This window comes from Epinephelus lanceolatus, chromosome 8, assembly GCF_041903045.1.
Source record: "Epinephelus lanceolatus isolate andai-2023 chromosome 8, ASM4190304v1, whole genome shotgun sequence".
Taxonomy (NCBI): domain Eukaryota; kingdom Metazoa; phylum Chordata; class Actinopteri; order Perciformes; family Serranidae; genus Epinephelus; species Epinephelus lanceolatus.
Window position 1 is genome coordinate 21,317,229 of NC_135741.1, and position 10,942 is coordinate 21,328,170.

Sequence of the window (10,942 nt, forward strand, 5' to 3'; positions counted from 1 at the left end):
ACTGAGCCATGAATACTGAGAAAGGGGTAGGATTATATCAGTGTAAACTCCTTCCTACTCCTTTCTCAGCATGTCTGTTGATGTTTTTATTTTGCTAAAATTAAGTCTTTCATTCATTCTGTAACAAGGCCTACACATACAGACGACCATTCAGGCCCACGTTACCTACAGGCAATTTAGCCACCAATTCATCTAACCTACATGTGTTTGGACTGTGGGAGGAAGGCAGGAAACCTGGAGAAAACCCACACTAATATGGGGAGAACATGCAAACTCCACACAGGAGGGCCCCAGCTGGCCAGCATGTTTCAGCCTGGAACTCTGTTTCTATGAGGCGACAGTGCTAACCACTGCACTGCTGGGTCCAAATCAAGTAACTTGACTAATTTAATTTCCCTACAACCTTTGCCCATGTAGTTATCTGTGTAGGCACAAACCGACTGACGGCAGCATATAGCAACGTGATGTGGATGACTAAAGGTCAGTTATTATCCAATGTTTGCTCTGTTTAGCAGAGTTTTGTCACACCTGTTTTTATGTCAAAATGTAAGAGTGGTATATCTGTGGCTGTCACATTTGATCCGAGAAAACAATGCTTACAGGGCTCAACAGATGTGGTAATAAGTGAAAGCCAGGAAAAAGCAACTGTGCACCATTATATTTATTTCACCCCCAGTTTTGGACTTTGTGATTTTCTTGAGGGGGACCATAAATCAGCCAGATAATGCTTCTACAGTATAAAGCACAGGATGAGTCAGCTGATTATATAATTACTGACTGACCTCTGTAAGTCTTGATGGGGTTTCAAGGTAGAAGTTGAAGTTTAGTTTTGTTGGTGTTTTAAAAGCCCTTTTCATGGAAGACTCTTTGGCACAGTGAGACAAGCACAGATGTAAATATTGACTGGATTTCATTTATCTGCTTCAGTTTCAGGGTCCTGATAACGTGCATGCTGGCTCACTGTCACACTGTCGTGGCTTACAGGGACACCTGAATAGATCGGAGCCATCGCTGATGTTATTAGTTCCACCTGTGCTTTTTGTACTCTGGCAAGTCAAAATGTCTGCAGCGAAAAAGGGCCTGTTTAACAGAAGGCTGGTGTATATTTCATGTCATTCAGACAGAAATATCTGGAGAGGATACTTGATGACGTTCATGATCATCATTTGCCCAGGGCCCAGGTCAATTGTGGTCCATTCAGAATGGACTCCCGATCCACATTTGGACCACGACCCACCAGTTGGGAACCCTGGGTTAACGGTCACGCTACTCAGAGTTCAGGACTAAAAACTGAGATGTTATGCAACTTGAGGTTTTATCATCTGTGTGGGACCGCCCCTGTGAGCTTTAACTCTGAACAGTAGGAAGTGACAGACCAGAGTCAACAGTGTTGTGCACAGGAACAAAGATGGGCTATTTTCCAGAGTTTTCCACCGAGACTTGGACTTTAATAGTATTAATCATCACTCTAATCGCAGTGTAAGTATGTGGTGCAGTTTTTCCTCTGTCTTTAAAGCTTAGAGAGAAAGTTTGAAAGGGAAAGGGATTATTCAGCTTGTTTACACCTGTGACAGTGAGGCTGCATTTATAGTACTTTTTAAACTTAGTGTTGTTTAACTGTGAAGTCTAATTGCAGAGAAAAGGGAATAAAATTGATCTGGGCAGTTTCAGGAAGCAGGTTTAAGAAAACTGTGTTATTTACCCTGAGATGAGGGAAACTCAGGGTTTTTTGTTTCAGACAAAGGGGTAACTTAAACTGTGGGTCAATTACTGTGGTAACAGTTGGGCAATGTGAAGAAAAGGTTGTGCACACCCACACAGGTGCTTTTACTTATTTTTGCTGATGACACCTACAGTCAGGCTGAAGGTCTCCATGTCTACTAATAAGGATTATAAAGCTGTAGTTTGTCTCACCTAAAGTGCAACTGAGGTAACAGGGGAGTCAGAGAGATGTCAGAAAAGCTCCATCTGTGCACTCCCACACAGTCCTGAGAAGAGTTCTGAACAGCCTAGATAATTAAAATCACCTGTGAGTGTGACTGGTGAAGCACAGATGTAGCTAATGACATTACAAATGCTGCATTCAATTTCAATGCACCCTTTCACAGCGGATACTTGGACGTGTAATGGCAGGAAAAACACAGGTGTAATTAATAACATTAATGATTACTTTCATCATTTCATTTAGGTGAGCCAGTTTTTACATGGACCCAAGCTATCATTAACAAAATTATTTACACCTCAGCTTTTCCTGTTGTGACAAGTCAAATTGTCAACTGTGACCACAAAGAGATACAAAGTGACTACAGAGATGCAAAGCAACTAGCAGGAAACACAAAATGACCACAAAAAGAACCAAAATGACCACAAAAAACCCCACAAATAGACAGCAAATGACCAAGAAGATACACAAAATGACCAAAAGAGACACAAAATAACCACAAATAGACACAAAATGACCACAAATAGACACAAAATGACCACAAAGAGATACAAAATAACCGCAAACAAAATTACCACAAAGAGACACAAAATAACCACAGAGACACAAAATAACCACAAATAGACACAAAATGACCACAATGAGACACAAAATAACTACAATGAGACACAAAATGACCACAAATAGACACAAAATAACCACAATGAGACACAAAATGACCAAAAAGAGACACAAAATAACCACAATGAGACACAAAATGACCAAAAAGAGACACAAAATAACCACAAATAGACACAAAATGACCACAAAGAGACACAAAATAACCACAGTGAGATACAAAATGACCAAAAAGAGACACAAAATAACCACAGACACAAAAAGACCACAAAGAGACACAAAATAACCACAATGAGACATAAAATGACCACAAAGAGATACAAAATAACCACAAACAAAATTACCACAAAGAGACACAAAATAACCACAAATAGACACAAAATGACCACAAATAGACACAAAATAACCACAATGACACACAAAATGACCACAATGAGACACAAAATGACCACAAAGTGACAACAAATGACCACAAAGAGACAAAAAATAACAACAATGAGACACAAAATGATCACAGAGACACAAAATAACCACAATGAGACATAAAATGACCACAAAGAGATACAAAATAACCACAAACAAAATTACCACAAAGAGACACAAAATAACCAGACACAAAATAACCACAAATAGACACAAAATGACCACAAATAGACACAAAATGGCCACAATGAGACACAAAATGACCACAAAGAGACACAAAATAACCACAATGACACACAAAATGACCACAATGAGACACAAAATGACCACAAAGTGACAACAAATGACCACAAAGAGACAAAAAATAACAACAATGAGACACAAAATGATCACAGAGACACAAAATAACCACAAAGAGACACAAAGTGACCACAAAAAGACACAAAATGACCACAAAGAGACACAAAATAACCACAATGAGACACAAAATGACCACAATGAGACACAACATGACTACAAAGTGACAACAAATGACCACAAAGTAATATAAATTGATCACAAAGAGACAAAAAATAACGACAATGAGACACAAAATGACCACAGAGACACAAAATAACCACAAAGAGACACAAAGTGACCACAAAGTAACACAAATTGATCACAAAGAGACACAAAATAACCACAATGAGACAATAAAGAGACGCGAAGCAACTACAGAGAGACAAAAAGGGACACAAAACCACTGAAAGATGCATGATGACTACAGAGAGATGTTAAATAGCGACTTTGGCTAAATAACAATGAACCATTGTAAAGGGGGCAGAAAATATAAGATTTTCTTCATTCTGCCTCCCTTTCGTCATGGCTGTGTAAACTATATGGATATGAAGATGTTAAAAAAAAAAAAAAAAAAGTTTTGTTATTGGAACACATTCATGAACGAAATAAACTTCAAACTTCAAACTTCAAACTTCCATGTGTGTCTTGCTCCAAGGTTGGAGAGGTGGTGAGGCTTTTTTTAATTTTTTTTTTTTTTACTCTATTTAGTATTGTAGGTGCACTGCATATAGTCGGCTTTCAAAAACAAGAAGAAAAAAAACATTAAAAGGGGAAAATATTACCTAAAATAAGAAAAAATATCTGCCAACGGAAAAGAAAAATTTATCTTGCAAAGATTTTTAAAAACAAGTAAAATTATCTACTTTTTATCTATATGTTATTCAACACTAAATAACATGTAATTTAGTGTTAAATTTTTGCAGTTGGGTTAGTTTTCATTTATTATGTGAATTTCTTAATAGTTAACTTTTTTTTAATATGGCTTAGGCACCGTTTAAGCACTGGTACTGTCTTAAAATAATTTTTTCAGCCCTGGCATTGGAAAAAACCCAAACAATACTCAACCCTCCTCTTCTTTATTCTCAGGCATGCATATGCTCCATATGGCTTTTTCAAGAAAATGGGCATCCCTGGACCCAGACCTTTTCCCTTCATTGGGACATTTTTGGGTTACACAAAGGTGAGATGCTTCTGTCATATTAGTACAGTGATCTAAAAGGATACTGAATGTTTTGATACCTTTGTCACACCACTCTTATTTCCTTCCTCAGGGCATCCACAACTTTGACACAGAATGCTATCAGAAATATGGAAAGATGTGGGGGTAGGTGTGTGTGCAAGAATATACCTTACCATACATTTCTCATGCAGTGCTCCAAGGCTTTAACTGACTTGTTGCTACTGCATTTCAAGGTTGTATGATGGTAGGCAGCCTGTCTTGGCCATAATGGACACAGAAATGATCAAAACAGTCTTGGTTAAAGAGTGTTATTCTGTCTTCACCAACAGACGGGTGAGGAAAAAAACAGCATAGGGGCAGTTCTCAAACTTAATACCTCATAACTAATTGAAGAACACAATATGAAGAAGGCATCCTGTTTGTGTGTTTGTGTGTGTGGTTTAGGATTTTGGCCTAAATGGGCCCTTAAGTGATGCTGTATCAGTAGTTGAAGATGAGGAATGGAGAAGGATCCGCAGTGTACTGTCTCCCTCATTCACCAGCGGACGCCTGAAAGAGGTTCATAAGCACACTGAATCTATGAAGGGTCACTTTACCCCCAAATAAAAAAAAAAACAACACAAAAAAACACATTTTCCTCTTACCTGAAGTGCTATTTATCGATCTAGATTGTTTTGGTGTGAGTTGCTGAGTGTTGGAGATATCAAATAATGGAACTTTATAGCACTCGGCTAGTGGTGCTCAAAGTGCTAACATTTAAAAAACTCAACAGCAAGGTCTCTTTCCAGACATCACGACCCTGGTAATCCACAGACCTTGTTGTAGGCAGTTTCACATAGGAACTATTTTCTTTCTACCAAACCACACCTGCCAACTGTACCACTGAGCAGAAGGAACAGGCATCTACTCGGCTGAGCTGTAACATTACAGATAGCTCAGTGGTGCTAGGTGATCTAGCAGTAGATGCATACTGTTTGTGCAGTGATATGATTGGTGAGTGTACTTTGGTAGAGAGAAGATAGCTCCCACATGAAACTGATCAAAACAAGGTCTTTGGATTCGAGATGTACGGATCCAGCTTTTTCAGTTTCGATCCCGATGCTGTGGCTTTGAGTATCAGCCGATACCTGATACCGATCCAATACCATGGTTGACCTAAAAAGCTATATACCTTTACATGTAGAACAGAAAAGACTAGAGGCATCAGGCATTGATGACTACACAGTTCTTTCCTAAGATAAGATGAAACAGATGACGTAGCTTGCGTCGCAATAGATTTAAAGGGAAAGGATCGCCTCAGGTATAGGTTGCATTTTCTGATACCCGATCCATCTATTTTGATGATATCGGAGCCGATATTCGATCCAGATATCGGATCGGTGCTTCCCTATTTTGGATTACCTTGAGTAACTTGGTCATGATTCATTATTCATTTTAAATGTTTTAAAATGACGTCAAAGCACCAATAACACATCCATTTTAAATGGGAAATAATGTAGGATAATGTGATATGTCACACTTACAGTTCCCTCTCACGAATGGCGACAAGTAGGTTCCCTGTGAAGGTTATTTAAATTAAATTAAATTACATTTTTAGCAAGAATTTGCCTCTTTATGAGGAAATGGGTTCGCACAACATATTCCTTCATAACTTTTTGTATAGGTCCAGGTAAATTTTGCAATGATAATGTGTGGTTGTCACAAAATCCCAAAACCATTTGAGAACCATTGATCTATACTAATAAATAGCACTACAGGTAAGACGAGAAATATTACTTATTAATTTTACATATTTCTATTCAGCAATATTCGTTTTTTGTGCACATGTGCACTGAAACTGGTTGAAGATGATGATTCATGTTTTTGTCATTTCTTTTTTTGGGCAGATGTACACGATAATGTTGCAACACTCAAGTAATCTGTTCAAGAGCCTTCGCAAGAAAGTGGAGGCAGATGAAGTCATAGATGTAAAAGAGTAAGTAATGGTATTGTTTGTGATGAGACTTGGACGCAGACTCTACATCAGTATTATTTAGTTCTGGTAGCTGGTTTTGTTCTTTGTGCTATTCAATAAATAGGAGACAACATTTCTTAATACAAACATTTGGATGGCTTTTTCTTGTTCCTAAATCTTATGTTTACCTTTTCTGGCAGCATATTTGGACCTTACAGTATGGATGTTGTGACCAGCACTGCTTTCAGTGTGGACATTGACTCCATCAACCATCCCTCTGATCCTTTTGTAGCAAACATTAAGAGAATGGTGAAGTTCAACTTCCTGAATCCTTTGCTTGTGCTTGTTGGTGTGTATAATATCATGCTGTGTCACCAAAATGTCTATCTTGTGCCCCTGAGCCCTCAATTAACTCTATACGATCTTGTTCCTTCTAGTTCTGTTTCCATTCTTGAAGGGGATTTTTGATAAGATGGACGTGTCATTCTTTCCTGCGGAAGTGATAAGTTTCTTCTACAACTTTCTTGAGAAAATCAAATCAGACAGGAATAAGAATGAACACAAGGTAATGTGTATACATTGTACACCTACAGTGTTTTCAATGTTGGTTGCAGGCTGAACTGGAAATTGAAATAGGACTTTTTTGTCTGGCAGAACCGAGTAGACATCATGCAGCTGATGGTGGACTCTCAGACTTCAAAGAACAACGAAGAGGATACAACACCCCACAAAGGTAGAGAAACCAGATGGAGGAAGTGAAGATCATTTCCTCTGTAGTCATGGCTGAAGGGGCAATGTCAAGATATCAAGGGTCACTTTTTTATCTTTAAGAAAAAGCCATTGCTTTTCATTGTGTGCAAGTTGAATGTCTTCATAATGTGTGTGTGTGTGTGTGTGTGTGTGTGTGTGTGTGTGTGTGTGTGTTACGTGATTTTTCTTTTCATAAAAAAGTAAAAATGGGGAGAAAGTAGGACTGTTAAAGTCAAACAAAGAATCAGGTTAACAATTCAGGTACAGTTGTGTTCAAAATAATAGCAGTCCAACATCACTAACCAGATCAGTTACTGTTTTTGGAAGAAATTTTATTCCTACATGGCAAATAATTTACTAGTAGGTGTAGTAGAGTAAAAGAAAACTAACGGAACCAACAGTCATGACATGCATGCTGCTGATTCTGTGTAATTGAATCATTAATTGAAAGGGGCATGTTCAAAATAATAGCAGTGTGGAGTTCAATTAGTGAGGTCATTCATTCTGTGAAAAAACAGGTATCAAACAGGTTGCCCTTACTTAAGGATGAAGGCACCAAATGTACATGCTGGTTATAGGGAATTTCTTTCTAAAAATTTGAGTAAAATGGGTCGTTCCAGACAGTGCAGGGGGGAAAACATATAAAGAAGCGCTGAAAATGATAGGCTACTCAGGTAAAATGATTTCAAACACTTTAAAATGGCAACCAAAACAAAAAAGACGTGGAAGAAAACAGAAAACTACCATTCGAATGGATCGAAGAATAGCCAAAATGGCAAAGGCTCAACAAATGATGAGCTCCAGGGAGATCAAAGATCAAACAGTTACCTGTAAGTGTTCCGTAACAATTAGAAGACGCCTATGTGAAGCCAAGCTATCAACAAGAAGCCCAGACAAAGTCCCATTGTTGCAAACACGACATGTGCTGAAGAGGTTACAGTTTGCCAAAGAACACACTGACTGGCCTAAAGAGAAATGGCGCCACATTTTGTGGACTGATGAAAGCGTGATTGTTCTTTTTGGGTCTCGGGCCCGCAGACAGTTTGTCAGACGACTCCCAAACACGGCTCAAGCATCATGTAATGGGGATGTTTCTCATACTATGGTGTCGGGCCTATTAATCGCATACCAGGGATCATGGATCAGTCTGAATACATCAAAATACTTGAAGAGGTCAAGTTGCTTTATGCCGAAGAGGAAATGCCCTTGAAATGGGTGTTTCAACAAGACAATGACCCCAAACACACCAGCAAGTGAACAGCATCTTGGTTCCAGACCAACAAGATTAACGTTATGGAGTGGCCAGCCCAGTCCCCGGACCTTAATCCAATAGAAAACTTGTGGGGTGACAGTTTCTCTCCTGCTTCCTGTTTTTACTTTACATATCTGCTTTATTTTACTGTTTCATGTTCGCTATCAGCCGTGTCAGAAGTTGTGTGAAGTATGATGTGATTCGTTGTTTCTTGACACTCCAGAACCTTGTGAACAACTACTTAAAGTTGTTTTAGAAAGCTCCAGAGCTTTGCTGTCATCTCAAATCCAGTCGACACCTTTTTTCAGTTCCAGTTTTAAAATCAGGCAAAGACCAGTGGCAACCCAGTGAGTTCCATAACTGTCCAGTCCTTAGAAAGATTTGTGTCCCTTTAACAAGGGAAAGAATGGTCGATTACGAGCTGATGCATTACAGGCCTTCCCATACTGCAAGGTTACAGGCTGAGCTACCAGCTGTTACTTTGACTGTTATCATGACCGTGATCATCATTTAGTCGTGGTATGTTGTGTTACAGGACTGACGGATCACGAGATCCTATCTCAGGCCATGATGTTCATCTTTGCTGGCTATGAAACCAGTAGCAGCACACTGGGATTTGTCGCCTACAACCTGGCAACCCACCCTCACATCCAAAAGACCCTGCAAGAGGAGATTGATGAAACCTTCCCAGAAAAGGTTACTTAATTATTATTTCTTTTAACTGTGATTCATTTTGTTTTCATCAGCAACTGATTATATGTTACCAGCTACTAACTGCTTAATACTCCAGGGTCAGCCAACCTATGAAGGCTTGATGCAGATGGAATACCTGGACATGGTGATAAATGAGTCAATGAGGCTGTTCCCTATCGGTAATCGATTGGAGAGGATGACAAAGTCCTCCGTGGAAATTAACGGTGTGACCATCCCTAAAGGAACTTGCGTCATGGTACCAGTGTACACTCTCCAGCGTGATCCTGCTTTGTGGCCTGAGCCTGAGGCCTTCAAACCCGAAAGGTACTATACTGGATTAATGGCAGGCTGTGCTCAGATTTTACCCAAACTTGATCATTTTGGCTAATCAGCTTAACTTGTTTGTTATCTTTTTTTCAGATTCAGCAAGGAGAACAAAGACAACGTAGATCCATATGCCTTCCTACCCTTTGGAGCAGGGCCAAGGAACTGCATTGGCATGCGATTTGCTGTCTTGATGATGAAGTTGGCCATGGTGGAGATTCTTCAGAACTTCAGCTTTGTCACGTGCAAGGAGACAATTGTGAGAAGACATTTTTTCGTATCTGCAGTTGTAAAATAATGACATATTTTTATGCATGATTGGGTGAGATCAGGTTTGAGCTTTGGTAGGGCATCTGTGACACATTTCTTGTTTTCTAGATTCCAATGGTACTGGGAACTGATGGATTTACCACACCCAAGGATCCCATCAAACTGAAAATGGAGCCCAGAGCAACTGTTGCCAATCCTCCCTCAAGCTAACTTTCTTTTTCAACCCCAACCACGGTTCAATTTTAAACTGATTAAAGGACATGATTCCTAATGACATCATATCTTGCAAAACTTGCGTACTGTCAATAAAAATTCAAGGACATTTACTATGCATGACACAATTTTAATAAGAAAATCGTAAAGCCCAGCCAACCAATTGGCTCTATAAGCTTTGTTCTGTAATACAAACCACTCCTGTTTTTTTGTCATTCTGATTCACTGATATATTTTCTGATTTATTTTTAATAACTATATATTTTTGGTAAACGTTTTGATACTTGAATAAAATAAAGAGTATGAATATGTGAAATCACCATAACAATTCTAAAGCAGGCCTGCATATGCACTACAGAATTACACTGCAATATGTTATCATTTTGTGCACATCTGCCAACTGTTGTTGCCTTCCCTGTTTCCTGGTTAAAGTCCTGATGTATCAGAATAGATTCTGATACATCAGGACTTTAACCAGTCCTTAACTAAAGTGTATTGATCACACATTTAAAGAATAAATGCTATCATATTACACTGCAAGGACTCGTTGTTGGGGGTTTGAATATGCTCAGTTATCCAGCATTGCTCGTTCCCATGTTGTTAGTATTTTCTGGTTGGCTGTGCTCTTTGCTCCTCATTTCGTATGACCAGGCCAACAGTAGATGGTGATCACATTCCCTTTCAACTGACAATAGATTTATTCTGCATGAACACACACTCACACACTATATTTTGCTCATGGCCTTACGAACATTACTGGTATTCTCACAATCACACTTTATTAGTGACTTTGTTTGACATTTACCTAAAACAAATGCTCACATATCATTTGGTCAGTAAGTCCTGTCTGATCTTTTAGCTGTATCTACTTTAGTAATTTGTTACTTTAGGTGTACTCGTTGTTCTTTTTTTCTCTCTTAAAAATACATTTACTTATGTCATTACACTACTTGTTGACTATTTCCATTTTATACTACTTTATAA

The 10,942-nt window shown here is 38.7% G+C and overlaps 1 protein-coding gene across 1 annotated transcript; it reads left to right on the forward strand.

Annotated features, from left to right (window-relative positions):
• The first annotated feature begins 1,326 nt into the window (after nucleotides 1–1,326).
• On the forward strand, nucleotides 1,327–10,498 carry LOC117258895 (cytochrome P450 3A30-like). Its single transcript, XM_033630115.2, has 13 exons — nucleotides 1,327–1,479; nucleotides 4,409–4,502; nucleotides 4,594–4,646; nucleotides 4,736–4,835; nucleotides 4,947–5,060; nucleotides 6,389–6,477; nucleotides 6,657–6,805; nucleotides 6,894–7,021; nucleotides 7,111–7,189; nucleotides 8,994–9,154; nucleotides 9,249–9,475; nucleotides 9,572–9,734; nucleotides 9,854–10,498. The coding sequence occupies exons 1-13, from the start codon at nucleotides 1,409–1,411 to the stop codon at nucleotides 9,953–9,955; spliced, it is 1,530 nt and encodes a 509-aa protein (XP_033486006.1). The 5' UTR covers nucleotides 1,327–1,408; the 3' UTR covers nucleotides 9,956–10,498.
• The last annotated feature ends 444 nt before the right edge of the window (nucleotides 10,499–10,942 follow it).

Excerpts from the sequence above, each read along its gene's own strand:
- LOC117258895 (XM_033630115.2), top strand. The coding sequence starts at position 1,409 with ATGGGCTATTTTCCAGAGTTTTCCACCGAGACTTGGACTTTAATAGTA. Across the intron at positions 4,647-4,735 it reads AAATATGGAAAGATGTGGGG|GTTGTATGATGGTAGGCAGC; the intron begins GTAGGTGTGTGT and ends CTGCATTTCAAG. Across the intron at positions 6,478-6,656 it reads GAAGTCATAGATGTAAAAGA|CATATTTGGACCTTACAGTA; the intron begins GTAAGTAATGGT and ends CTTTTCTGGCAG.